General features: G+C 45.2%; 2 protein-coding genes across 2 annotated transcripts in view; one reads left to right on the top strand and one right to left on the bottom strand.

Annotated features, from left to right (window-relative positions):
- Nucleotides 1-9,601: 9,601 nt before the first annotated feature.
- On the top strand, nucleotides 9,602-16,752 carry Mettl2 (methyltransferase-like protein). Its single transcript, XM_077644102.1, has 8 exons — nucleotides 9,602-9,946; nucleotides 10,831-10,922; nucleotides 10,989-11,185; nucleotides 12,085-12,134; nucleotides 12,303-12,363; nucleotides 13,947-14,083; nucleotides 15,527-15,699; nucleotides 16,196-16,752. Exons 1-8 carry the CDS (start codon nucleotides 9,867-9,869, stop codon nucleotides 16,339-16,341), a joined length of 936 nt encoding a protein of 311 aa, XP_077500228.1. The 5' UTR covers nucleotides 9,602-9,866; the 3' UTR covers nucleotides 16,342-16,752.
- Nucleotides 16,753-17,132: 380 nt separating this feature from the next.
- The window catches only part of LOC144111017 (2-hydroxyacyl-CoA lyase 2-like), a 29,691-nt gene continuing 19,213 nt past the window's right edge, over nucleotides 17,133-27,610 (bottom strand). The window contains exons 14-17 of the mRNA XM_077644101.1: nucleotides 25,115-25,252; nucleotides 23,114-23,288; nucleotides 19,506-19,604; nucleotides 17,133-18,521 (exon numbers count right to left, since the gene is read on the bottom strand). Of these exons, the coding sequence (XP_077500227.1) occupies nucleotides 18,336-18,521; nucleotides 19,506-19,604; nucleotides 23,114-23,288; nucleotides 25,115-25,252 (598 nt within the window). The 3' untranslated portion in view covers nucleotides 17,133-18,335. The remainder of the gene's footprint in view (nucleotides 18,522-19,505; nucleotides 19,605-23,113; nucleotides 23,289-25,114; nucleotides 25,253-27,610) is intronic.

Raw genomic sequence — 27,610 nt, 5'->3', positions numbered from 1 at the left:
TTTGGTTGTAATTTTGTTTTACAATTTATAGCAGATTCGGTGTAACAGATTTCAGAAAAAAAAAAGGTTAGTACTGCGCGAATTAGACACGACAGGAGAATAGGAACAAACACGACAACACCATGCAATGAACCAACTATAGCCCGCAAGAACGTTCTACTTACAGATTTCCTTATAGCGTTCTTTTTATGCACGACGGCAAACGGTGTTCTGCTGAGCTCGAAAGGCGGGTTATCTGGCGTTTTGTTTTTGTTTCTTTACACTGAACCAGGGTCGCCGAAGCGAAAAATGTCACGCGCCGCTTGTTCTGCGATGTTCGGGGCCTGATGCAAGCACGTTATCTGAAAAGAACACGGTAGAGTTAAAAGCTTTGTAAAGATCGAAGACGCTTAGCAGTGTACTCGCTGTAAAACTGATATATTTTCGGTGTCATACACACAAAGACAAAAGGCATTCAGAAACGTAAAATCAAATTATTTCGTTGAAAACAAGCGCGCCAAACATCCGTGCCAACAAATTTCTGACTATAAGATATGATGATATTACTTACTGTAGGCTACACGCCTCTCAATAATTAAGGAACCTAACAATAATAGTTATAAGTTAACTTTTCATGATTAGTCCACCATTGTCAGTAAGCTGCGTATTCCGCAAAGTCTCATCCATAAATTGTAGCATATCAATTTCAGGCGATGTCGCCCGACTACTTGGAGAGCCGAGGTTTAGCACAGCACTGTGCAACTGTCGGCTTTGGCTTTTCTTTGCCAATTTAAAATATAAATTCCTGCAAAAAACACGAGTTCTCCCTCCTTATCGTCATTTCAAAGCTGTCACATTTCAACAATTAATCGCAGCGTATCGTTCCATCCTTTTTGTATAACTCTGACTATATTCAGGCTGTTTTTGTTTTGTTTTTTGTTCTCTGGCAAAACTGTCGCCACTGGAACATCCACTAAGCTGTCCATATAACGCCGCATAACTGTACAGAGCAGGCAAGCTGATGTTTGTGTCCTTTTTTGTATGTTTCATTGCTGGCTACTCAAGTGCCGGTAATAGTGGTTAAGATCATGTTAGTGCAGCGGCGGCTGCAGCGGCTTTCTATAACCCGCCCATTTCGGCGCCCCTGTCGCCCGCTTTGAAACGCCTTGGAAAATCGGGTCGCTCCAGGGCAGGTCTACTACGACGCATGCGCAAAGCCGTCACGGAGGAGTCCGATGAGGCGTTAGGACACGGCGGGATTCCGTCGGCGCCTGCTATAACAAGGCTCCTGCACTGCGAAATCCTTCAGCGTACACATAATGAGGCTTCAGCGTTCGCAGGAGACTGGCCGCTCTCTGCAACTGCGGTGGCCACGCGGGTACTTGTACAGCCTGACGTCGCCAGATTAGCACTGATCCGGACAGCGCGGACCGATCGATAAGCTCATTCGCCCCAGCTACTCCTCTCTTCGCGTCTCTCTTTCGAAGTTCTCACAAGTTATTCTAGCCTTCTGGATTAGGTGGAAGGTCGAAGAGTGGTTCTAGTTGTTGATCCACTTCGAACACCAGCAGCAAACACCGTTGTTTTGTAGCGTTTTACAGTGTAAGCTGTTGAAGGCTTGTGTGGAAATCGCGTCGTGAGCGCGAAATGACGTCATCGTCATGTGGCCGTCATCAACGTCACCGTCGGTCATGTCACACATTGGTCACGTGGCTGGCCTATGGCATAGCATTCTAAAGACATAGTGCGGCGTGTAGAGGCAAGTTTGGAGGAAATGAAAGCGGAAAGGAGAGCAATCAGATGGTGTCCGGTACGAAATTGCATGCTTCGGCGCCCCCTATGACATTGGATATATGGGCATAAAAAATGAGAGGTGATCTACGAATAGCAGAAAAGACGAGTGTCTGCAACGAATTCCTTCAATCGCGGCATTCCTGCCCTTCACGACATAGTCGGTACAACTGAGGCATTGTAGATATAAAAAAAGCTTTTAAAAAGTCTATTTATGCACATATGTGAACTAAGACGATGAGAAATTAGATGAACACACAGGCGTATCACTATCGCGGTCTTTTCAAAGAGCAAGGTTGTCACACAATAATTCAGACTATCTCGCCGTCGTCGAGAGTAGATGCAAGCAAGGTAAGCATGACACACACTGCAGGAAAGGCGCAGCGTAGTCTAGGGTGGCTCATAGATATTAATATCCGCCCCACCATCAGTCGTTTTTCTTTCATAAGTTTTCCTTCACAAGCTACAGCCAACAGCGCGCTCGGCTCTCATTACCGCTTTCTATGTATGGCGACCGTGCTGATGGATGGCGCCATGGGATCTGAGTCATCGGCACGCGCATTACGTAATGACGGCAACTCGCGTGGCGCTGTTGCCTCGCTCATCAAGTGTGACCAGGACTCGGGCTGCAGGGCAGAATTTCGGCTCCTTTGCGCCGGCCGCTGGCTTTTACCACCACGGGACCATGAAGACGCTGTTGTTGACACATGCGCTGCTCCAACGGCAGCTCAGCACGTATAAGGCACCAGGCGCTGGTGAACTGAAAGTTTTGACAATGTTCGTTTAGGTGTAGCGAACGTCTTGAAGCATTATTTGTCAAGAATAAAGCAACATATTGTGCCAGGGACACGTCAGTCAGTATTTCTGTTATAGGTGCATTTGTTCTAAGCCACGCTGATATAAATTACTTTCCTACCTACACTTTTTGTTCTGAAACCCTGCCGCTCCTCTCCTGTGCTGGCATGGCAAAGAATGTATATAATTGTACGTGCTTCGAATAAACTTCAATTCATATACCTTGAATAAAGCTCAAAAAAACAGGGGCTGAGTGTGCACGTCTTCTATGCGGAGTACATCCATAGGCACCGCGAGAAGCACCACATGTACCCCCCCCCCCCACACACACACACACTTCCTCCACCAGTACCGCTCCTGAGAGCTAGGGAAGATGTCCTGTAGTACCGGCACTAGGGCAGACATCTTAACTACTCTCGCCCTAAAACCGATATGCGGCCACCATGCTGCTGCTGGTTTAATTGTCATACGCGGGAAATTGCAGATAACACTGGGCATTTGGATTAGGTGACCCAGCGTCGAAGGCAAAAATCTATTGTAATAAAGCTTCTCCCTCTCTCTCCCACGGTTTTGGTCACCCAGCTACGCTCGAGTACACAACGATTTGCACCTCCACCAAGCAATCCTCACTCGCTTTGTCCAGAATTTTCTCGACATAATTTGGCTGAGTAGAAGTCGAAAGAATTAGACTACACGCATCTCTCGAGAAAAAAAATATGCGGTCTAGTCCGTTCTACGCCTAACTATTCCACTGCATGAATGTATGCATGCTGACCCACGCTCTGTTGCCATAAACAAAGTACAGTTTTTGAGGAAGCTTACCTTTAATCACGCGTGTGTTCTGCGCTGTCGCGCAGGGCAGCTAGTAACGGCATGTGGTAACTGAAGTAAGAAGTTCATGCTGGTTACATCGACGTGTTGTGAAAAGATGCACACACCCTCATTGGTTCCGCGATACCACATAGTTTCTAGGTATTGCCTTAAAGAAAACCTGAAGCCACCGTATATGCGAGTTTCTTAAATGGCACTTCATTCACCGTGGGAATGCTGTGAAGACAGCGTGGGCGTACTTGGCTTGGCCTTAAAGCACGACTACGGCTGCCAATTTTCGCAAATTATATGTTGCAAGGAAGCGTTGTTTTGCAATCAGCATGTCCTGTAATAAAATATGCTAACTTTACATCGCAGTAGAGGAGCACAAGAACATAAGCGGAAACGATTAAAGAAAAATGACCATGGCGCGACAGTAGTTTTTTTTTTTTTGAAGTGATGTTTATTGCCTCAGGGCATAAAAACTATGAAGTTAGAGATGAGTAAGATGCTTAAATAAATGAAAAAAGGTGGGCTGATTTGATGAAATCAAGAAGTGACCGATGATATGGACCCTGTGTCCAGGCAATATAGGAATCCGGATTGTCCGGTGAGAGTCCACTGCCGCCAGGAGCCGAATTCTTGTCGGCTTCAGCGCCGGGCAGTCCCACAAACAGGTGGTGGATATTTGCCTCACAGTCTCTGTTCTTGCAGACTGGACACCCGTGGCGGGGATAAAAATCCTTGAAGTGCGGCCACTTGCGTGTCACAGCTGGAGTTAGGGCAACCTCGACCCGTATCGTCCGAAGCGCAACCTCCTCTGAACGGTAAGACCACGGGGGATGGTTACCGCACACGGAGGGATTAGAGCACGTGTGCGGCGCCGGAGGTGTTCCTTTCTTGTTAAAAGGAGGGTGCTGTCATCCAGAGTGAGGACTCGATGCAAAGACGAGGTTGGGGTCGGAAGGCGGGTCGCAGAATCTGCATGACTTTGTGCGCTCAGGAGGTCACGCGGGACCCACTCAATACGGGTTTGCTGCGGCATGCGTGCCGCTAGACGATGGATGTCTTGACAGATTTCTGGGGTGCGACTGACTCGTCGTAGTAGGCGTGTGACGTGAAGAGCATCGGTGCGAATGACAATGCGGGCCGTGGGTAGCATGGGAACGGCGGCCACAGAGCAAAGTGCCTCTTGAACTGCAAGCATCTCCGCACAGGAGGAAGGAGGTTCTGAGAGGCGAAACCTTGATGTTTTGTTCAGAGCAGGCTTGCAAGGAGAGTAAACTGCCGTTGTTGTTTCGCAGGCATGGATGCTTGCGTCAACGTACATAACGGTGGAGCTATGCGGCAGATTAGCGTCTTGCTCTGTAATTCTGTCGCGAAACGACGATGCCGCGTGGGTAGATGATGGCCGACGTAGATCAGTTGGCTTGTTGTCGCTTAGCTGCACAAAACGCTAGGGAGGAAGAACTGGCGGGGGCGGCTGTAGAATGGAGTGCGATGAAGCATATGCCCAGAGTGCACACGTTGTGTGTGTAAGGCTTGACTTTAGGCGGCGAGCATCGCGTCGTTGCTGCACCAGCTCATCTAGTGTATTCAGCTGCGCATGTTCTTGGAGCGCCACGATCGGGGTAATGCAGGGAAGGCAAGTGATGACCCTCATTGCCTCTCGATTAACAGCTTCTAGACGATCCCAAGGCGCGGTTGCACAACCGCCCGCACCAACTGTCGTGCAACGTGAGAGCGGGCTCCACCTGTATTCGGAGCAATGCGTCTAATCAGACCCAACGCCTGAATTGCTTGCTTTTTAGCCCGAGAAAGCCAAGCAGTACTTGTTCCTGACTCGTGTATTGTCAAGCCCAAGATCTTTACGGTCGAACTTTCTTGAATTGGAGTTCCGGATAGATGGAGACGAATTGGTGTTGCAGCCAGTTTACGGTGCCCCCAGCGGTTGGCGACTGACACGAACGTGGTTTTGCTCACTGAAAGCTGCAGACCAATTGAAGAAGCAAAAGTCGACGTAATATCTATGGCTGATTGTAGGCCTGCTGCTTGAGTCATCAGGTCGTTGTGAGTGGTCTACACCGTTATGTCATCAGCATACAATAAGAACTTAATCTCAGAGACATCATGTAAGCGCCAAGCAAGGGGGATAAAAGCAATATTAAATAATGTTGGCGATAGCGCCGATCCCTGGGGAACGCCGCGAAGAGGCACAAATGATTCGACGGCCTCACCACTGAGGCGTATGGCAAAGTGTCGGCCTTCAAGGAAGGATTTAACAAAATCGCGCACTCTAACGGGGAAATGCAGCATGTCAAGCGATTCCAGGATGGCAGCATGACTGATATTATAGTACGCCTTTTCAACGTCCATGGCTAGTACAGTACGCACATTGTGGCTGCGAGTTGAGGCCAGAACTGCTGACGCCAAGACAGCCAGTCCATCTTCTGCACCTATGGACGTACGAAAGCCAATTTGGGCGGGATGGTAGAAACCATGGTGCTCAAGCCACCACGACAGTCGTGTGGCAAGCATTTTTTCGGTAAGCTTGCATAATGTTGGCTTAAGCGATATAGGCTGGAAATTTCCGAGGTCTGTCGGCGGATTTCCCGGCTTTGGTATAGGGATCACAATAGCCGATTTCCAGGTTTCTGGTACAACGCCTTCTATCCATACCTTATTAATGGTGGCGAGGAGTTTGGGCAGTACAGCGGAACTTAAGTTCTTGTAAACCTCGTGCGGAATGATGTCTGGACCGGGCGCAGTCTTCCAACGGGCCTCGTCTATTGCTGCAAGAAACTCGGGCATTGAAAATGGGCTTGCAATTCCCTCGGCGTCGGCTGTAGATGGGAGCTTATCGACATATGCTGGAATGACAGCCAAGGGGGCTCCTATGACCCTTGTAGGCAACACATCATACTTGGGGAAAAACTTCCGCGCTGCCTCTCTGGCGAAATCATCCGGAGCTAAGTTAGCTGCGAAGCATGCTGTGGCCGCTGCGTCAGGACGACGGGAACCATGTTCCATTGCACGAAACGTTCGCCAGAGAGCAGCATTCGATGACTTTGTCGAGAACTGCTCACATCACGCATGCCACTGCCGTCGCGAGAGAGCACGTTCATATCTTCGAGCGTTGGCAGTAAGGTAATTCAACCTTGTCCGTGCTTGTGCAGAAGTCTGGTCTCGGGAAGCTGCCATCTCCGCTTGTCGGCGAGCAGCTCACAGGTTAAGCAGACCCACATCCGGCGCCGGGCGATTCACGTCCGTCCAGGTGACAGCAGTAGCCTTATTCAGCGCAGTTTGTATGCAGTCCACAAGTAGTGTAGATGATTGCAGAGAGAGATCTTCGACGGTGGTGCGAAACATGTCCCAATTGACCACAGAACACCTACGGCGTAATCGGCGGGCCCTTGATGGATGGAAACCGATTATGATAGGACGGTGGTCACTACCCCAGCAGTCTGGCTCCAGGTGCCACGATGGAGTGCCGGGTCCTGACCACCACGTAAGGTACGGAGCATATGTTAGACTGCGAGCATGGCGCACAGTCCGCGTTAATGAATCTGGATGGTTGAGCAAAACAAACAGCGCATCCACGAATGCGTCCCGCACACGCCTACCACGGGGGCTTGAAGCGGGGTACCCCCAGTTCGGATGAGGGGCGTTAAAGTCACCACCGACTAAAACCGGCCACGCTGGGTGCTGTTGTCGTAGGGTTAATAACCACCCCAGATTAATGCGGGAGGGAGCTCCACCGGCGGGTCTTATATATAGTATGACACAACCACAACAGTTGCCTTGGGAAGCTTCACAGCCACTGCGGCTACCTCTTGATATGAGGTGCAGCAGTTTTCTAGAGAGAGGCGAACTTGAGGAAAACGCGCATCAACGTACACCGCCGCCTTTCCCGGAGGGGCATCAGTGTGCACACGACGGTCGTTCATTGAAGGAGACATGTATCCATTAAAGCCCGGAATGGATGGCAAGGCATTGGTCTCCTGCAGTAGCAGGGTCCACACCTGTAGCTTAATTGTTCATGCGAAGTCGAGATTTGAGCTCTCCCGGCTTTGTGGAGAGGCCTCTGCAGTTCCATTTCAGCACACCACACCTACGTGTACTCGCCATTTTCGATTAGGCTTCCAAGCGTTGTAATAGAGCTGATGTCAGGTTAGATAACTGGTTTACCATAAATCGGAGGATGAATGTTGTTGAGTTATCCTGCAGTGCTGCAGAAGACCTTTTAGAGTCTGCGAAAAACGCATGAGGGCTGGACGTAGTCGAAGGCGCTGCAGCATTGAATGGCGTGGATTGGGATTCCGCTGGTTGTCTAAAGAAGTTCACGGCGTTACCGTAGCTTAGAGACCTCGGCTAAAAGGCGTGCAATTTGGTCGTCAGCTGCTGTCATGTCCTCACGCAGAGGTTCCGGTATGCAGTGTTTTTGTGTAGCTTGAAGGCGACGGCGATCCTTGCGCACTTTATCACTGTACGACTGTTGGGCACGGGCTGCAGGTGGATTGGGCTCAGAAAGCTCCGGCCAGTCGTCTTCAGAGAGAGAGTAGTTAATTGCACTTCGTGCTGCCAAATATAGCTAAACGTGGAAAAAAAAATTGTTTTCGCTGAATATTCTTTAAAAAATTGTTAGCCCTTAAATTATTATACTTTAGAAGCAATGTGAAGAACCGAAACGTTTCATCGGTTCAGCGTTGTTACATTTTGGGCGAGTTGGTTGTTCATAGCGGATATAAATACTGCGCACACAACAAACATATGGACCAGAAGGGGATATACACACAGGCGGAGCTTTTCCATTGTGCAGTCTGCTATTGACGGACGCACCCTATGTCCGTGCATAGGCAATCTTCGCTCCTTGAGAAATTTGCCCGCGCCACCGGTTTTCTAGCTATGAGAAACTAGTTTGCACGCACTATAAGTGCCGGCTCTCGGCATGTCCTGGCGCTGCGTTTACAGATTTTGCCAAGAAAAACATGAATTAGAAAGCGCAAGCCTCTCCTACCGCAACTAAGTGACGACCGTATCTATGCCGACAAGTGCAACATGCGGGTATCTGCGTGAATTAATTCATGAAGTGGAAGTCGTTATTGCATGCAATGCGCGGCCACCACCAGTCTTCGAAATGAACCAAAAGCATTCCTCGGCGAGTACAGTTAGCATATATGTTGCGCTTGTCGAAGTACTTAGCGCTTTTAAAAGACAAGTGTCTCCGAGACTCCTACGAGAAATGTTCAGAGTGGTCACAGCATCAGACTGCTGAATTGTTGTTTGCCCAAAGTGCTGAGTTCTCAAAGCGCACAAAACATCAGTAAAATCTACAGTACTGAAAACGAAACTGAACAACCAAAAAAATCAAATCCGTAGCATAGACAAAAGCCATCAAATGTCAATCCGAAGTGCTATTTTCGCGGCATGCTTCGAGTTCTAGTTGACTGCAACACCGCTAACAGTGGCTATTACCGCCGCGTCATCTGCCACCATCGTTGCAACCGGGCCTTCGTGACGTGGTACATGCATGGGTACACGGCCACGACCGTTTTGCATCAAGCGGCCGTTAAACTGCTTTTTTGGTTGCACCGCGCTCTCCCTCGTTTTCTTCTTCGCCTGGCTCAAATCCAAACACGCGCGGGAAGGTGGCGCCATCTGCATGCGGAGTGAATAACCCGTTACAGTGGAAAAACCAACTAACGCGGACAAGTGGCGCTATCTGGCGTCATCGCCGCAATTCTTGTTTTGAACAGCAGTTGGCGCCGGGGATCACGCGGTAGAAACTCTCCTCCTCGGCTTCCTCTTCGCCTGCCTCATATCCCAACGCTTGTGTGAAGGTGGCGCCATCTGCGTGTGAAATAAGCAACCCATCGCAATAAATCACCAAATACACGGACAAGTAGCGTCATCTAGTGCCATTATTGCGATTCATTATTTGAACAACTGTGGCCTCTGCAATCGGCTCCAGCCTGGCGCTACCATCGCAATTCATATTTGAACAACTGAGGCTTTCGCGATCGGCTCCGGCGGTGTCCCACAATATTGTGTTTTCACAATGTCGCTACTGTAGGTAGTAATTAAAAAGCCTTCTCAGTATTTTTTAAAGTAAGACGCATACGCAGCAAAAATTTTTTTTAATAGTGAGAAAAGTTTTTAATTTTTTCGTAATTTATTCAAGTACTGAGCTGCCGACAAAACTCCCGTCAGACCTGTCGCCACCGGCAACAACAATGGCAGCCTCCATGAGTTTCTCACAGACCAGCGTGTGTGGTACGCCTGTAGCTGAATAATCGTGAAGTTCAGCAGCTCTGCGATATTACGTTTTTTTTTTTTGCTCAACGTTTGACCCTTAAATTACAAGGCAGGCTGCGATTCTCCTGTTGTCGGGGCTCACTACTAGCACTATTGCGAAATCTTCTCTACCAGCTGCAACGCTATCATACAGTGGTTTTGCCGAGACACATTTGTTGACGTCGACGCAAAACGCAATGAGTGAAAGTGACAAAAGGCCCCAGTTTGGCCAGCGTTACCTGGACGACGACAGCCGAGTCTTTGAGCACAACGCTTGGCAAGTAAATAGTTTGTCTTCATCGGTTTTGAGAACGCTGGTACCTTTTAGCTCAGCATGTCATCGCCATCTCTAAATAACTATTTACTTTCAGTATGTTGTCTGTGTGCTTTTCAAGACCACTAGTTTAAAATTTCCAAGAAAGCACTACCCAGTACATGAGAAACAGTGTTTCTTCGAGCTTTCAAGGGTTCTACCTGTCCTAATTTCGAGATGTTATTGAATAAGGAAAAACCGTAATCCACTTTGTCTCCTTTTCTTTTTATTTTATTGTTTTCCTGTTGCAAAGATGTGCAGCATTCGTAGAACTCTGAAAAGGTGATGTAAGTGTGACATCTTTTAGCTGGGCTCGGTTAACACTGCCCGTGCGTCCTCTTTATGGCGCTTTAAAAATCAGACTTCTTTTTTCTCCTTAAAGAACAACATAGATCCATTACAAGAAATATTGAATAATTACGTCACAACTTCGCTCTCCTAAAATCTTTACCAGGGAGCAAAGCGTTCAAAAATAGAAGGCCCAAAATTTATGTTCCATAATCATGACTCCTCTTGATGTGACATCTATAATCTACGAATGCCCACGGGTTCCAAGATGATTGTGCATATTTTCGGAATAGGTCTGCCTTTGCAACGAGGTGGCACCCACATTTATGGTCGCCTGTTTTCCCTCAGTACTTATTTCACATATACATGTGCAGCTGTAAAAAGATAGACAGCCTGAGCAGACAAGCTAGACTAAACATTGTATGCAAGTAAACATTCAGAGCTGCAGTTGGACATATCGAAAAGGCCTTGCCACAGCTGCTGTTACTTGTGGTGATTCACACACAGCAGTTTACTCTACTACTTGGTCTTGTGTCAGCTGGATCAACATTCTTCTACAGGGATGATGTGTGCTGGACTGAAGAGCAGCTTAAAGCAGCCCAACAAAAAGTCGACGAGAACTCTGTCTGCAAAGTGGAACCCGCCCTGAAAGGTGCAAACTGCCACTTTATGAGTAAAGTTAAAAAACTTAACAATATGTGTTCACTATTTTTTACAGACCAGTATGAAGCTGAAGCAGCTCAGTACTGGGACAAGTTTTATGGAATCCACAGCAACCGCTTCTTCAAGGACCGGCATTGGCTCTTTGTTGAGTTTCCAGAGCTCCTTCCTGGGAACACCACTGCAAAGGACACGCCAAAGGATGACAGTGGGGAGGATTACCCAGGAAAGGGAGCCTCACTAAGGATTCTTGAGGTATGTCGTTTCTACTGCATTATAAAATGGAACAAAAATGTACTGTACTTTCATCTCTCAAAAACACGCTGTTACTTACTTGAGAGATGTCACCCTGGGACACTCGACACAAATTTCTGGTAAGTGCAGCTCTTTAATAAAACAAAAAGGGCTGCGCATGAAGATTATTGCATTTTACACCCCCCACCCTTCACAACCAACCTTACAAAACCAAGGTTGCCATGGCCAGGAATGAAGTATGTGGCTTTGTGTTTAATATTAGAATGCCATAACCACTAGGCTGCCACAGCGAATGTCACAAATACAAAGAAGACCAGAATGAAGCTGGGAAAGGAAAGGGAGAACGCCATCCTGCGCCATCTCATCTCAGCTTGAGCAGCAGAGTCTAGCACATCTGTATTGCACTTCCATCTTTTCCTGGCTCTGGGAATTAATCCCGGGCACGTAACAGTATAGTATTGTCAGAATCTCCATGGACTGCATTGCAAGGTGCATCAAACTGAACCTCACTTTATTACTGCCACTTTAGTGATTATTTTTTGTTCCTCCCAGCGTGACAGTATTTGCTTATAGTTGAGACACTGAGTAGTTTCAGCATAAACTAATCTTTCTTTTGTCTGCTGGTCGGTCCGAAGCTATGGAGGTCACAGGTTGAATCTTTGCCCTAGTAGCTACAATTCTGTTGAGGCAAAATGCAAAAGTGCCTGTGTACCGATTTTTCAGTGAATTTAACACCAGGTGGTTGAAATTAGCCGAAAGCCAATTTACGCAGAAAAAGCAAAAGAACAAGATTGTGCACTGTTCCAAAAGCATGGTTCGCTCCATTTTACTCACTCTGCAGCTAGCAGACACAAAAGTTTATAGCACGGTTTCATCACTTCAGATTTTTTTACTTTCAGATTGGGTGCGGTGTTGGAAATACAGTATTCCCCATTCTGGAAGTGAACAGGTCAGTAAGCCTTTCATTACTTTGCTAACTGAATATAGCTGAAGTTTATATAAATGGCTATGTAGCATTGGCTATGTAGAACTGTAATTGTAGTGTTGTCCTAAAAGCAGGTCATCTTGGAAGCTGGATGAGTGAAATATCTGCTTTTTTGTTGTATTTTTCACACAGGGATCCTGGACTGTTTGTGTATGGCTGTGACTTCTCATCAACAGCCATCTCTGTCTTGAAGGTAACCAAATGCCTAATATGCGTGTCAACCACTTTCTAATGGCCTTATTTCAGATTTGACCAGCGTATTCAATGAACCATGTCATCCAGTCCATGCCTAGTTGTTTTAAGCTGCAAGTAATTAGTGAATCCATAGAAAGCACTGAAGAGTGAAACTTACAAAATTTTTGTAGATGTATTCGTCATTACTGCTGTGTTGCAACTGACACAGTGCTGTCAAGTTGTACTCGTACATAGGGGAAAAGACGGAACATTTATTTCTGAACTGTGCGCTTGTTATCCTTTGCAAGTAGCTCCGTGAATGCATTTTGCAGCAGAGAAATTTATAATATAGCAGCACCTTCGAAAATATTTTCATCCAGCTTGCCAACTGTGTAAGCACATAGTTTCCCCCTTAGTAACACAAGTGGTATCGATGCCATGTGCCATGGGAAGGCAGCATTATAAAAGGTGCCACACCAATAGGTCAAGTTTTGTTTTGCAGCACAGGAAGTTGTATGACCCGATGCAAGCAAGCAGAGAGTAAAAGACGCGCAGAGAGGAGCAAGAAACCCATCTTGTGGTTTTTGTGCTCCGTTTGTGTTTGCTATTTTCCATCGTGAAGTTATGGCTACCTGTCTACAGATGTCCTCTTCTGCCAAGCTGCATTTCTGTCCTGCAGTGGTACAGGCTGTGCAAATAATTTTGTTGTCAACTGTATTAACATTTCTTGTCACTCACAATGAATTAATAAAGTACTGCTATTGAATGCTGTCGTAGATGAAATACACTGGCAGCCTTTGTAAAAACTTGTGAGGGACCAAGGTGCCACAGCATGACAAAACTTTTCCTTACATGTGAAATTGTTCCTTCCACAGAACTATTAAAATTCCTCTTGATCAGAAAACTGCCAAAGAATACCCGTATTGTGCAATGCTTAGAAGGAACTTCCTGTCTCTATGCTTTTTGAATGTGCTAATGTTACTTTTTTTTCACCACAGCAGTATATTTAGCCATTCCTCTTTACTGCATTGTTATGAAAAAAGAACTAGATCTTCAAGTATATCTGAAACATCCGAGTTAGAAAAGGACAGCTTGCGAAAGATAGAATCCAAGCAGTATTTCCTTTTGCTTTTAAAGTGCAATGCCATTGATCCGCCACTTGCTGGAACAAGGGCTTGTATATTTTATTTAATAAAGTTTGTTTACTAACTCCTAGAAGCATTACCAGCATATGCTAGCAGCAGATGGTCTGCCAGTGTGTGCTCTTTTGATTGCTGCTGTAGGCTGTAGGCCTAATACTATTTGTTACTGCACGCCGCCGCACTGGCTCAGTGGTTATGGTGCTCGGCTGCTGACCCGAAAGACGCGGATTCGTTCCCGGCCGTGGCGGTCGAATTTCGATGGAGGCGAAATTCTAGAGGCCCGTGCGATTGTGCGATGTCACTGCACGTTAAAGAACCCCAGGCAGTTGAAATTTCTAGAGCCCTTCACTACAGCGTCCCTCATAACCTGAATCACTTTCGGGCAAAAGACCCCCCCAAAACATGAAACTATTTGTTACTGCCACCTTTTTCATAATGCTTCTGCCTCAATACTTTGCAGGAGCACAAGGACTATGATGAGAAGCGGTGCCACGCTTTCGTCTGTGATGTGGCGAAAGAGTGGGACGTCCCATTCCCCGAGCAAAGCTTGGACTTTGTGATGCTCATTTTTGTTCTCAGCGCCATCAGCCCCGACCGGTGAGGACCAAAATCAAACTGCTTTTTTCTCATCATCATCATCATCAGCCCTACTACACCCACTGCAGGGCAAAGGCCTCTCCCATGTCTCTCCAATTAACCCTATCCTTTGCCAGCTGCATCCACCCTTTGCCTGCAAACTTCTTAATCTCATCCGCCCACCTAACCTTCTGCCGCCCCCTGCTCCGCTTACTTTCTCTTGGAATCCACTCCGTTACCCTTAAGGACCAGCGGTTATCTTGCCTTCGCATTACATGCCCTGCCCAAGCCCATTTCTTTCTCTTGATTTCGACTAGGATGTCATTAACCCGTGTTTGTTCCCTCACCCACTCTGCCCGCTTCCGATCTCTTAACGTTACACCTATCATTTTTCTTTCCATGGCTCGCTGCATTGTCCTTAACTTAAGCTGAACTCTTTTCGTTAGCCTCCACGTTTCTGCCCCGTAGGTGAGTAACGGTAAGATTATGCTGTTGTACACTTTCCTCTTGAGGGAGATTGGTAAACTGCCACTCATGATCTGCGAGAATTTGCCATATGCGCTCCACCCCATTCTTATCCTTCTAGTTATCTCCCTCTCATGATCCGGATCAGCTGTCACTACCTGCCCTAAGTAGACGTATTCCGTCACAATTTCTAGGCTCTCGCTGCCGATTGTGAACTGGTGTTCCCTTGCTAGGCTGTTAAACATTACCTCGGGTGAACAGTCCTCAAAGAATGCAGTGGTGAATGCCCCGCACAGGAGACCCTCCAGCCAACGGTGTCGACCGGTTGTCATGTCATGATAACCTGGCTAATCCGTGGTTAATCCCCTTGTACCTGCCAGCCCCCTATGATGTCACACTAGCAGTTGCAAGGGGATTCACTGCGAAGTCATGACAGTCTGTCCACACCATTGGCCAGAAGGCCTTTTTTGAGGGGCATTGTTGATTTGTATCAGACTGTAGACCACCATTCAGGGCATAAATTTAAATAGAAAAATTTTAAATAATCACTATAGACCACTATTCAGGGCATAAATTTAAATAGAAAAATTTTAAATAATCACTATAGACCACCATTGAGGGCATAAACTTAAATAGAAAATTTTTAAATTACTGCACTGAGAGTATGCATATGCATGAAATTTTCTAAGTGGGCGGGTGAACATTGTGTTCTTGAGGAAATATAAATACTATACTGGGCCATACTGTATGTGATGTCACTGTTTGTGATGGCTAAATTGCTACCTGGCTGTGGCCTAGCTACCATCTGAAACGTTCTTTAGCTGCACTTCGATGGCACAAATGTTGCACAGTTTTAAATTGTTGTGAAGATCCCTATCAAACTTGCAGCTAAAAGACAGCACCTGTCTCTACTCTGTCAATTGACCTGCGTTTGTTGCACTAATTTTAATGTGCAGCTAGTGCATTTAGGTTTGGCTGTGACATTTGTTTTATTTTCAGGATGCAGCATGTCATAGACTCTGTGGCCCGGTACCTCAGGCCAGGAGGAAAGGTGATCTTCAGGGACTACGGTCGCTACGACATGGCACAGCTCAGGTTCAAGAATGGCCGCTGCATCGAGGACAACTTCTATGTCCGGGGAGATGGGACCAGGGTGTACTTCTTCATGCAAGGTACTAATTCTGTGTGTATTTTAAATTAAACCACAAGCATAATGAATGTAGGCTCGCACCACAGATGCAAGTGCATATTTAGGCCTGTTCACACCGAACTTGTGAAGAAAAGTAAAATATGCTTTGGGACAATGGTACCGCCCCGCATGCAAAAAGAAAAAGGCAGTGAACTGTTAACACCATCAGTCCATGATGCCGTCATGGACTGTAGTACTGTTAGCACAGTAGATTCACCTTAATTCGAAATCGTCTAATTCAAACATGTGGTTTAGTTAAACCATTGCCTTAGTCCTGTAAACATGAAGTGTATTAATTAGAACTCCGAATAATTTGAAAAAAAAAAAAATCTAATTTTCCTTTGAATTCGAATTATTGAGGGACGATTGTAAATGGCCACACATCAACTGCATGCCAGTCCACACGTCGACTAGCATGCCAAATTTCATTTCACTTCATGGAAGCTAAAAAAGGAAATCACTTTATGCTGCCATTCCAGATGAGCTGACGAAGATGTTCACAAAGAGTGGCTTTGTAGAGGAGCAGAACCACTTGGACAGAAGGCTGCAGGTCAACCGGGGGAGGCTGCTATGCATGTACAGGGTGTGGATACAGGCGCGATTCAGAAAGGAGGTGACCACGTGACAAATGGAACCGTTAGCACACCTTGAATGATATGAGTTGCTATTCTTCTGTACATTTCAGGCCACTAAATGCAGTGTACTCAGAACTAGAGCTGGAGTCACCTCACCAGCTTCTTCATCGTTGTCAGCAGAGATGGCGTCACCGTCATCACCATCATTGGACAGGTTATATCCATTGATCTTCAATTATAGCCCTGTTCAACATCATGTGTGCCCACATTATCCTATGAGGCTTACTACTAGTTGTTAAATACAAATTGCACTGTGAATTTGGCCCCTGAATTGCTGACAGATGTCCTTGTAGGCCTTACCTTTAAAGTACTATGTGTATAATGCTTTTATAATTTTGTGCTTTGGTTCTCTATGAACCAGGGGACACAAATGCCCTGTGGATGAATAAACTCATTGCTCTTGAATGATTTGATACATTATATGAGTTGTGAATTGTGCCAATCGAATGATTACAGTACATTTACAGAAATATAGTCATTTGCTGTTGTGATGTTTCAGAACCAAAGAGGTTGCCTTATGCAGGTGCAGCCTGATGCAATCTAGACCTCATTATGCGAAGGCTGGGCTCTTAACTTTTACTTGGGTTAATGAACATAAATAACAGTACAGCGAAAAGTAAGTCGTAAAAGCTTGTTTGCATTCAGCGCTATCAATTCTGTCACATAAAGATCACAGCTACAATAAGTCTGTTTGATAAAAAATAAGCATTCTATTAGACCTGCTGCTCTCTTTGGTTTCACTTGTGATCAATGAGGAGGAAAGAAATTCATCACAAGGACAAACTGAAAAATATGAGCTGTATTTATAAATATCTATACATTCAGCCGACCGTCTTATCATTATTTTCCAGCTTTAAATTTTTAACACTATATATATACCATCAGTAATGACATACTACAGCATATTGTGTGCAAGTTGGAATGCCATTTCTTTTCTCAATAAATTCACAGTGAAAATGTTTCTAAAATATAATATGCAAGTAAAAAAAAGTATAAAAGTAACTTATTGACCACAGAAAAGCAGCTCTAAAATAAAGCAATTACATGTGCATTCAGCTGAGAGTTGTCACTCGCTATTTTCACAGTTACAGTCAGCTAGTAATAATTTGAACTTGGGTAATTGTTTAATTTCTCTTCATTCCAGCAAATTTTATGGTTTTGATTGGTCCCATGTTCATTTTCAAACTACTTTTAAACCATTTAGTTTACACTGTCGCCAGTTCTTCTAAATCTGCCGTTCCATGAAACGACACTGACGACAGGTTCACCTCTTATGATGGCGACACCTGTATATGTGTTTCCGAGTGTTTTTCAGCTTTCGAAAGCACTTTTCTTTTTTTCGAGAATGGTCTCTTTGCAGTTAGAATGCGACACCCTATTGATACAGGCAACCTTCAATTTGTCCTCAGATTCCTTTAAGAATAAACCATTTGCATGAAAAAGTAGCTAAACATGAACAATAATTGATTTTGAAATAACCAGAACGAGTGATAGGTTCGACAATTGTTGCTATAGTTGCCTCATTCCTGCTCATCTGTTATTTCATCTGACCTGTTTGCCTTACACTTATTTGTTCGCCTATACTGTACAAACAAGGCACATGTCAAATGACCACCTTCGCTTTAGCTGCCAGTATGCCTCTCTGACACGGCTTAGCACCCCTCTTTGACGACACAGAGTCGTCATAGTCAACTACTATTCACACAGCACAGCTTGTTGCGCCCAATCGGGAATGTGGTTGCATTTTGCACAGACACAACAAGCAAAGAATATAGTATAAATCTCTTCAAGCTCAGGCACGAGTATAAAAAAATATCAACGTGATCAAATTTCGTAATTTCACTGGCTGTGCCAGAGTAAGTAGCTTGTACATGAAACTGCTACAGGTGAACCTACCACCACCCAGTAGCATAACAATGGGACAGCTATGGCACTACAACAGCAGTGCTACGTAATGCAAAACAAAATGTGGCAGTGCTGAAAATTACACAGAGATGCTGCCTTCCCTAAAGGAGGTCTTCCCAATAAGACAGTTGAGAAGCACACTATGTCCCTCCCTGTTGAGCCTTTGTGCTTCCCTGAAGACCTCCGGCAGCCGATCCTTGTCTGGCAGAGCCACCAGGACACCCTTGGCACCAAGGCCCTCCACCGCCCTGTGGTAGTCTGTGTACTGCAGGGAATTAAAAGTTCACTAGAGTTCAAACTAATCGCTCGAAATGGATTGTGACTAGGTAATTGTGAGCAGGTGGCCAAGAGAAAACTGGCAAATGGAGGTATGTAGTACTGCGCAGAAAGTATAGTTCTTTTAATACGTAACCTGCACCATTGCATAAATGCAACTAAGCACACAATTTATATAACGACCATCATACCATTGTTTGAGTATGCTAATGTTGCATGAGATCTTCACTTGAAGTTGTTACTAATTTTCAAGTTTGAAGCAATCCAGCAAAAAATCTTACGTTTAGTGTACGATTGACTTTCTAGTTTCACATCTGTTATCTATCTCAGTTCGCACTGCAAGGCTGATGAAAAAAAAGCATAGCTTAGCATTAACTGAGCCCAATTATAGAGCCCTTACGTTTAAGGAGCTTTTGTTCCCCAAGACCATTAGCAGCTGGAACAGACCTCTTGCCCCTGTGATTAGTTGAAAACCCTGGACTACTTCATTGATGCAGTCCCACAGTAGTTATCCAATAATTAGTTTTTACTTCCTCACGTGGGACTGTATTTTGCTTCTCCAGTTTTCCAAGCTTGTGTTCCTTGTTGCCCTGCCCTAGATTGCTGTCAGTTTACAACCAAAGAAATTAATAAAATAAATACAAGACGTACATTTAAGCAGCCTCACATACTACCCATAAATTAGAAATGCACAGTCATCTCCACTTGTCTAGAGCACTCAATGGCACGCTTAGTAGTGCATTTATGACGATTGTCACAGCCTCGTGAGCCCAATATAGCTTTTGAAGACAGAAGTTAAACTCGATCCATGGGAATGGGCATGCACAGTAAAGTCTCGTTTCGAGCCCTAGGCCACTCGTAAATGATGGAAGTGTACTCCCTGGTATGGCGTTAGAGCGCTCTAGACAGGCGTATGGACAACTGTACAACACCCTAAGAACTGGTGCAATCTTGCCCCAAATGCGGTACTCACGGCAAGCCCACAAGCAACGTTGCTCTTGAACATTTTGACTTGCTCTCGGGAAATCTGCATCCAGCAAGCGTCATTTCCCACCACGGCTACGACTGGAATCTGCAGTTAGAGGGGAAACACAACGGATGCATGCATTCAGAATTACTACTGCTGGTGATCTGCCAAATCACTCTTCAGTCTCATACATTTCAGAGATTTTCTGCACCCCTATCTTTGGCAAAAATGTACCCAGATGACTTTAACCCTGAGTGCAGGTTCTGTGGCGAAACAGCCACATATGATCACTTATTACGACAGTACAAATTCCTTCTCTTGAGCAATGGGAGGCCGTTCTGGTCTGCTCCGACCCGGGCGTTCAAGCCTTGGTCATCGAGTGGGCCGTTAAGGTCGCTGCAAGCCATCTAGCATAGACCGTCTGCATCGACATTTTGGTGGAATAAATGTTTTCCAATCCATATTACCCTACCCCGGATCATCATTGTAATTTTTTGCCCAAGTGATAACATACCAGTTCCTCTATCCAATCTACATGCCACGCAACGGGTCCCGGTGTGCGCTCAACAGAGTATGCTGCAAGATAGCATTCATCAAGCAAATCACCGACTAGTGCTAAATGCAGACAATGTCAAACAACGTTCAACTGCACACGTTTTAACTCTTTATAAAGAAAAAGCTCTGTGCATGTCCCGCATGCATATAAAAGGTAAAATTGCACTCAGCATGTTACTGAGAATTGAATGGCATCACTTTCAAGCCGTTTTTACCACAAGTTTTGCACAAAAAAAAAAGGCACACAGTTGCACTAATGACTTCATAAAAATACAAGTTTCACTCATTGTGGCTCACTGCACAGCTAGATATATAATAAATAAGTTTACACAGTTTTATTTTTAAAGATCTTTTAAAGGCAAGTTAAGCACGTCTGCATAAAATAAATGGCAAAAAATTAGTTTTGAGAAAAGGGATAAAAGATGTGTACAAATGCCACAACGACAAGTTCGGGGCAATTAAAATCCATCACATCTGTAGCTAGCTCAGCTTCTCCTTATTCATGCTTCTACTTGCTTTTCGTCACGTGGTACCTCGCTTTTATTTTATTTTCTTTTTTGGCCCCATTAGACTGACAAGGTTCCCAATACGCTGCTGGTCACCTAACAAGCAAGTTCAATTTTTGCAGACCACGTTTCATCCAAGTGTACTTTAGAATGTCTAGCGTCTCTCTGTTGCTACTATTGAAATTATACTCGGAATCATACAAACCAAACATCAATTTGGTTTGGCTAAGTGAAGGGGGCTTCCCAAAGTGACTAGGGCTACTAGGTACGCCGTAATGGAGGGCTCCGGAGAATTTTGAACACCTGGGCTTTTTTAGCATGCACTGACATCACGCTGCCCCTAGCATTTCGCCTCCATCGAAATGCAACTGCCGCGGCTGGGATCAAACCCACATCTTTCGGGTCGACCCGAGCAACATAACTATTGAGCCGCCACCACAGCGGCCAAACGACAGTGTTGGCAGGTTGACATAGCCAACCAATGTGTTCCAAACATCCCGAGTCCCTCTTGTAAGCGTTTTAGTTATTAAACATAAACAAAAATAGATGCAGGCGTTAAGAAGCAGTCCTTATTCATTTAAACTGAACAAAATAACTAATGATATAAAAATTAAGAAATTATTTTGCTGGCAAACTTTTTGTTTCGTTTTTGCGAGATAGCAAGGGGTTACAACTTTGGCTGTACATTTCGAATGGTGTTAATTAGAAACATAATATAATTTTCTCAGGAATGAACAGGTACATCTGATGAAACAAAATTTTGTTTCTTTTATTTTCACAAATATTGAGTTTGTGATGTCGCAAGAGTCCGTATTTTACAGGTATTTGGTGTTGTGCTAACAAGGACATTTGCATAGCTGAGAACTGGCATGTGCAGTTTAACGTGCCAACGCTCCAAATGGGCTATATTACGGACAGAGCAATGGAAAGCTCCAGGTTAATTTTGACCACCTGGGGTTCATGAACGTGCACTGACGTCAATTTGCACATGAATGTCTTTTGCATTTCAGCTTCATCAAAATGCAGCTACCGCAAACCTCAGCTCACCAACCAAACGGCATAGCCACTAAGGCACTGCTAAGAACACAACAATGGTGGCGAAGCAAGCCATGCTCACGCCTGTGGCCACAGTGTGCTGATCTCGTAACTCTACACGAGGTGCCATTGGTATCTTCCTTTCCTCGTTGCACTTTAACGGAGGAGCGGGCAGGACCAGACGACATGGCTAAAGAATAAGCAGAATGGCCGCAGTGCTCTTGCCAACAGTACTAATTACATATAGTAAGCCACTGCTAAAAGCTCCTCCCTAAGTCAGGCCTAAAAGGTGAGACATTCTGTATGACCTGGCTGTGAACTGCCAACGCTTTGCGCGTACTATGTCACACGCCGATTGGCTTCGACAGTGTTAGCACTTCAGCACAGGCCATACTGTTAGCCAGGTGATGTAATATGGCAGGTATTCCACCTGTCATATGCAAGCCGTCATGCAATAATCAGCATTTGAATTCTATCTGAAATTTCAATTTTTCTCCCTAATATCATATAAGTAAATCTCTATTCAGATTAGGCTGGAGTTTCATTGCTCATATATTACAAGGTGCCTCATTAATATGATGATGATGCTAGGTTTTTTTGGCACAAGGGCATCTAGGGCCAAAGAGTGGACTGTCCATAAAGTGAGTTGTGTGTAATAACGAATCGCGAAGAAAAAAGAAACGTACTACTGTTAAGGCCTGCTTCTGCCAGCAAAGTTGAACTAAGACATAATTTTGGGAGCTACAAGCCCATTATCCTGGTCGTAATTGTCCTTGAAATAATGTGGTGCAGCTTGACGCGCCTAGTGATATATAATATGCTTTATGTCGTCTCATGAATAAATGACCCAACTACTACTGTGACTGTTCACATCTCACGAACCGCTCACTACTGCATATCGGCACTCAGTTGGCTGATCGTTACTGAATGCTGCTTTCAACGTGGCACAAGCTCTGGAGGGAGTTTTCATTACAATCATTCATGCAATACCAAAAATTGTGAGGTGCACCGATCAGGCAAATTTGCACTGTAAAGCATGAAATAACAAAAGAAAAGGCCACCACTCAGCAACTGCCACATTCCTGCAGTGTTCTGCGCTTAAAATGCAGATATTGAAACACCAGGTTGAGGCAGCAGAGATTTTTTTCTCATTAGCGTCCATATTAACGAGGCCCTAATGACCACTGAGCGTTTTCACCCTGTTCATTGTCCGGACAGCAAGTTTCTATATTAACGAGGCATAAATGCATTAAAAAAAAGTTTGTTTTCCAGAAAAATTTGAGTCGTCCATATTAACAGGGATAGTATTAACAAGGCAAGACTGTAATTTATCAGCTTTAGAGTCTCCCCCCCCCCCCCTTTTTGCTAGTGTAACTGGAGTAATAGAATGCAATACTTAGGCCCCCTGCTCAAAACAAAGATATGCTAGAAATGAAACAGCTGTTCAGTAAAAATCACATCTGCAGCAGAAAAACTGCTGTAACACACTGCACGTGGTATTTTGGCGAAGCTGCTCACCTTGTGACGCACAAAGGTGTCGAACTCAAGCATGGAGTAGCCGAGCGAACCATCTCCATAAATGATCACCACCAACGCTTCAGGGTGGCACAACTTTGCACCCAGGGCAAAGCCACCTCCAACACCCAGTGTCCCGAAAGCACCTGGGTCTAACCATTTCAGTGGTCCACTTGGCCTTCAAAGAAAATACAATGAAAACTGGTAAACCAAACCAACACTGCGATGCTTATCTTAGTCTCAGTCTCATCCAAATATCAACTCGTAGGTTTCTGGAAGTTTTTTCAGATTTGCTGCATTCAGGCAGGTCGACAGCAATGCATGGCTTCCATTTAAAAAGATGCCAGTCCACACAGATGCTAAATGCAAGTGGATGCCTGCTTTGCTTCGCTATGGATTACATTGGACTGGATTGTGTGGCCTTGCCCCAGCAACGGAGTATATCAGTACCGTAATGTACTGGACAAGGAAGCATGCCTATATTTGAAAACTAAACATTCTGACAGATTTGCCTGTCTGGTTGGGTTTGAAGACTTATAATAAACTGCACATCTCCAGCCAAAAATTTTCAATTTAACCCAACGTTTTGAAGCCGACTCGGCTCCTTCATCAGGGCTGACTGAGGGCAGTAGCTAGCGTCCCAAGCCAGCGATATAGCACTCCTTAAAGAATTTCCACGCATCTTCTAAGGCTCAACCATCTTTATACATCAGGTATGCATATACACTACTACTCAGGTGCTTTACCAGAATTTTGATAACCCTGGGAATGCAAGAATTATACATCTGTTGTAGCAATTAATTCCGATTCTATCTACTTTAGTTCCTTGAATCCTGCACAATGTCATAGTAAACATTCCACACTAAAAACTTTCGTCACCCTGAGGCTCTGTCACACCGTTCCTTCACTGGAGTTATTGCTTAGCTTAGTATTGCTGTATAGTACACAGTGCTGCTAGGCTGAACGTACTCAGTCTAGGAGTTTGTGCTGTGCATCCCATACAATTGCAGGCAAAAGTTCATAGAGTGCTTTGCTGCTCTAGCTGCATTAATGGCTCATTCTATCTGAAATCAGGAGAAATGGAAAGCTTATGTATGGTTGAATCAGTGATGCTAGAGAGCACAATCACAGAAAACCTTACCACTTTGATAGCTGAAGTGCACGCATAACTATTTGGCTCATGACTAAAGGATATTGGCAGCGCGGTAAGCACGAGAAACAGGTTACATAATTACCACACCAGTCTTGTTACACGTATGTTCCATCCACCGTTGTCTCTTTTAAAGCAAAAGCTTTACTACGCCAGCCAGCGAGCCATTTCGGCTTGTCGGGCCGTATGCCGTATGCCATATGTAGGCAGCCGTATGCCGTATGCGGTGGCGGACGCACGTCCTAGAGCCGCCGTTGCCTAGCAACGCCGCAGCCGCACTCAAACAGATGGCGCCGCCGTCGCCGCTCGCTCCACCAGACATGATGCTCCGCTGGGGCAGAGAGAGAGGAGGTGTCGCGTCGCGGGGGGCATATATATATATGCGCTTCGCCTCAGTGTATTGTAGTCATTATGGAGAGCGAAATAAAGATCCAACAACGACAGAACGAAGTGAGGAAGAGGCAACGTGCTCAAAAGACGCCAGAAGAACGCGCCGCACGACTCGAGAAGCGTCATAACGAAGACGCGGCTAGAAGAAGTCGTCCCGGAGTGACTCTTCAATTGCAGAAGAGACCGGTTTTAGTTCTCAAGAGTGTCGGAATGAGACGCTGCATAGACGGCGGGCCGAGGAAACGAAGCTTTCGCAATTCAACAAGGTTTAACCAGACCTAAACCACAGCCAATTTTTTTCCCGCAAGCCTTCAATCTTAGAAGCGTAACTGAAACACAGCAACGTTCATATATACTTTCAAGCGCGTTTGTACAATTTACATGCTGCTTTACACCAGTACTTTTTCTTAAAAACACAGAATTTTTACATATAGTACGCAAGACCCTCACATGACCCAGCACACCTGAGGATGTAGGATGCAGTGCCTACGAAATCTCCACCGTCTGCAACCAGGATGGCATCATCGGGCAGGACAGCCTCCAGTTCGCTGAGAACCTTCATCGGATTCAAGTGCTTGTCAGCGGGCATCTCAACCATGGCCCTGCAAATTGCAATAGTACGTTGAAACTGCTTACCTCATGCCTCTCATAATAAAGCATTCATGTGCACGAGAGATGCGATCGCGCTGAAGTGTCTGAACGCACATAAGACCATCAACTGCTTCATCCAGCTGCTTATCTTCTTGAATTCTCGAACTTCGAAATACTTCGAAAATATTTACAGGTTTTGAATACTGCTATTTGCTTCAAAGCCCGAATTGTATACTGCATTATTCACTTTGATATTCAAAACTTTCAAATATTCGCACAACCCTAATATTTTCTCTTTAGAACATAATAATCTATCCACACAATGTACCTTTAGAGGCAAAGAGTGAGAGGCATAAAGATAAATTAAGTTGCAACTGTCAATATAACTGCTGCCTAATCGCTAGGAGACAAACGGGGATGGGGGGGGGGGGGGGGGGGGGAACAGATCTACTGTCACTACAATGACTTTACAACAGGGGCTTCTTCCTAAAAGGTTCGGTCAAGCCACACAATGCAGCAAACTAATTCCCCTGTCACACTGGAAGGTTTAACCTCATTTTAAGTGAATGGCATTCGGAATGTCATTCGGTTTCTTTCGGTGCCACATAGTAAAAACTAAAGTCACACGTAAACAATAGCACTGACGATCAGTGAAAAATAAGGAGCATCAGTGCGCATAAAAGGTGACCTAAATTGTGGTGGAGTATTTTTAAAGCATGTGCAATATTTCTGTGCAATATTATAAGGTTCAAATATTATTTGCAGCCATGCTGCAGCATTCTAGCCATCAAAAGACAAGCCAAGTATAAAGTCAGCCACAAATCCGATAAATGTAAACAAGCAATAAATGTAAACAAGCGGAGTTTCTGGCAGTGGTGCTTGCTCTTCGCAAACTAGAGCCAGCTTTCTCTTCAGTGGCTGTCATTACAGACTCTCTTTCTTTGTGTTCGTCCCTTGCTTCGGCTGTAGATTCGCCAATTCTAAACACTTTCCATTCCTTACTCCCTCCGCATTTGAGCCTTGTTCACACGATATGGGTGCCAGGTCATAGCGGTGTGACAGCCAATGAAGTTGTGGACTGCCTGGCAAAGACGTCCCTCAATGGCCCCCATGCTACCTGTCATTTTGGCTACAGCGCACATTACAGCAGCGAGGTTCCGGCGACAAAATTTGTTAAGAACGACAACTAGATCTCTTTTAAGATCTGATGATTACCTGCACCTGAGGTATTCGTGGAGCAGGCAATCATGCCTTTCACGGCAGGCTGAGGTATCTCTATCAAGGCTCCGCTGCGGGATCCCACCCTTAAATTTTTATTTGCACAGGTCTGGGTTGGCGCTTAATCCCGTCTGCGTATTTTGTGGAGAGAACGAAGCCATAGACCATTTTTTGTTGTTTTGTCGCCGGTACACCATGATGCGAAGATGGTTTTTAGAGAAACCTCTACAACAGCTTGGCCTTTGTTTGAACAGCCCAGTCTTATTGTCGTCTGGAGCCACCATACTTGGGTACAGCCACAAGTCTGTTTTTACTGCCGTGCAAAATTTTTTAATGGAATCAAGACGGCTACCTTGTTAAATTTTTTAAAAAATTTTTCAATATTATTTTTATTCTTACAATTATCATTATCATTTAACTACTCGGCTATAAACATCAGTCTCGATCTCCTGCGAGTGTTATGCATTTCCCGTTTCATTTCGTTGTTTCTTTTTGTTTACTTCTTCCGTCCTTACCATTCATTTTAATTTCGTCCAGGCATTATTTACCTCAAAAACTCTCTGTGCCCCCCAATTCTTGGCCAATCCCCCTATGTGGGCATGTGCCATAGTATGTGGACAACATCAACAACAATATGGCCGACATAGCAGAGACGCGTGGGTACAGTGAACTGGAATAGGGGTAGTGTGCTCACTGGCCAGGCTGGAGTAAAGCGGCCGCTGTCGCAAAACGGCGGCGGTGCTGCTGTCGTGTTCACTGTAGGGAGGCAGGGAAAAATGCCAGGCGTACACGGGATAAAAATGCCGTGTTATTGCCTAAAGATCGTGCTTGCTCGGAGTAAACTGGCTTGTATCATGTATGTTGTTCAACATTAGCGGATGAAGGTTTAGTAATATCCTCATTCGTGCGAAGGCAGGGCAGAGTCAAGCGCATGGAGCGCAGATGCACAGCAGCCGCTACTTTGTGATTCCAAGAACTTATCAGCTCCAATTGCGGATTCAACGCCCTGCATCATACTACCAGCGCGACTTAAAAGCAAGTATGCTTTGAGCACACAAGTTTGGCTAAGGCGTGCTGCATTATTCCATATTTTAAAGCAGACAAATATCGCTTCAGATCAATGCTAACGGTGGCTGTGAAACTTCACACAT

Source organism: Amblyomma americanum, chromosome 11 (assembly GCF_052857255.1).
Source record: "Amblyomma americanum isolate KBUSLIRL-KWMA chromosome 11, ASM5285725v1, whole genome shotgun sequence".
Classification (NCBI taxonomy): Eukaryota; Metazoa; Arthropoda; class Arachnida; order Ixodida; family Ixodidae; genus Amblyomma; species Amblyomma americanum.
The sequence above is the reverse complement of the archived record's forward strand: the minus strand, read 5'-3'. Positions and strand labels throughout refer to the sequence as shown.

Bases quoted from the DNA above. Each gene is read 5' to 3' on its own strand.
- Mettl2 (XM_077644102.1), top strand. From the start codon at position 9,867: ATGAGTGAAAGTGACAAAAGGCCCCAGTTTGGCCAGCGTTACCTGGAC. The intron at 12,135-12,302 runs GTCAGTAAGCCT...TTTTTCACACAG, and splicing joins CCCATTCTGGAAGTGAACAG to GGATCCTGGACTGTTTGTGT. The intron at 12,364-13,946 runs GTAACCAAATGC...AATACTTTGCAG, and splicing joins CAGCCATCTCTGTCTTGAAG to GAGCACAAGGACTATGATGA.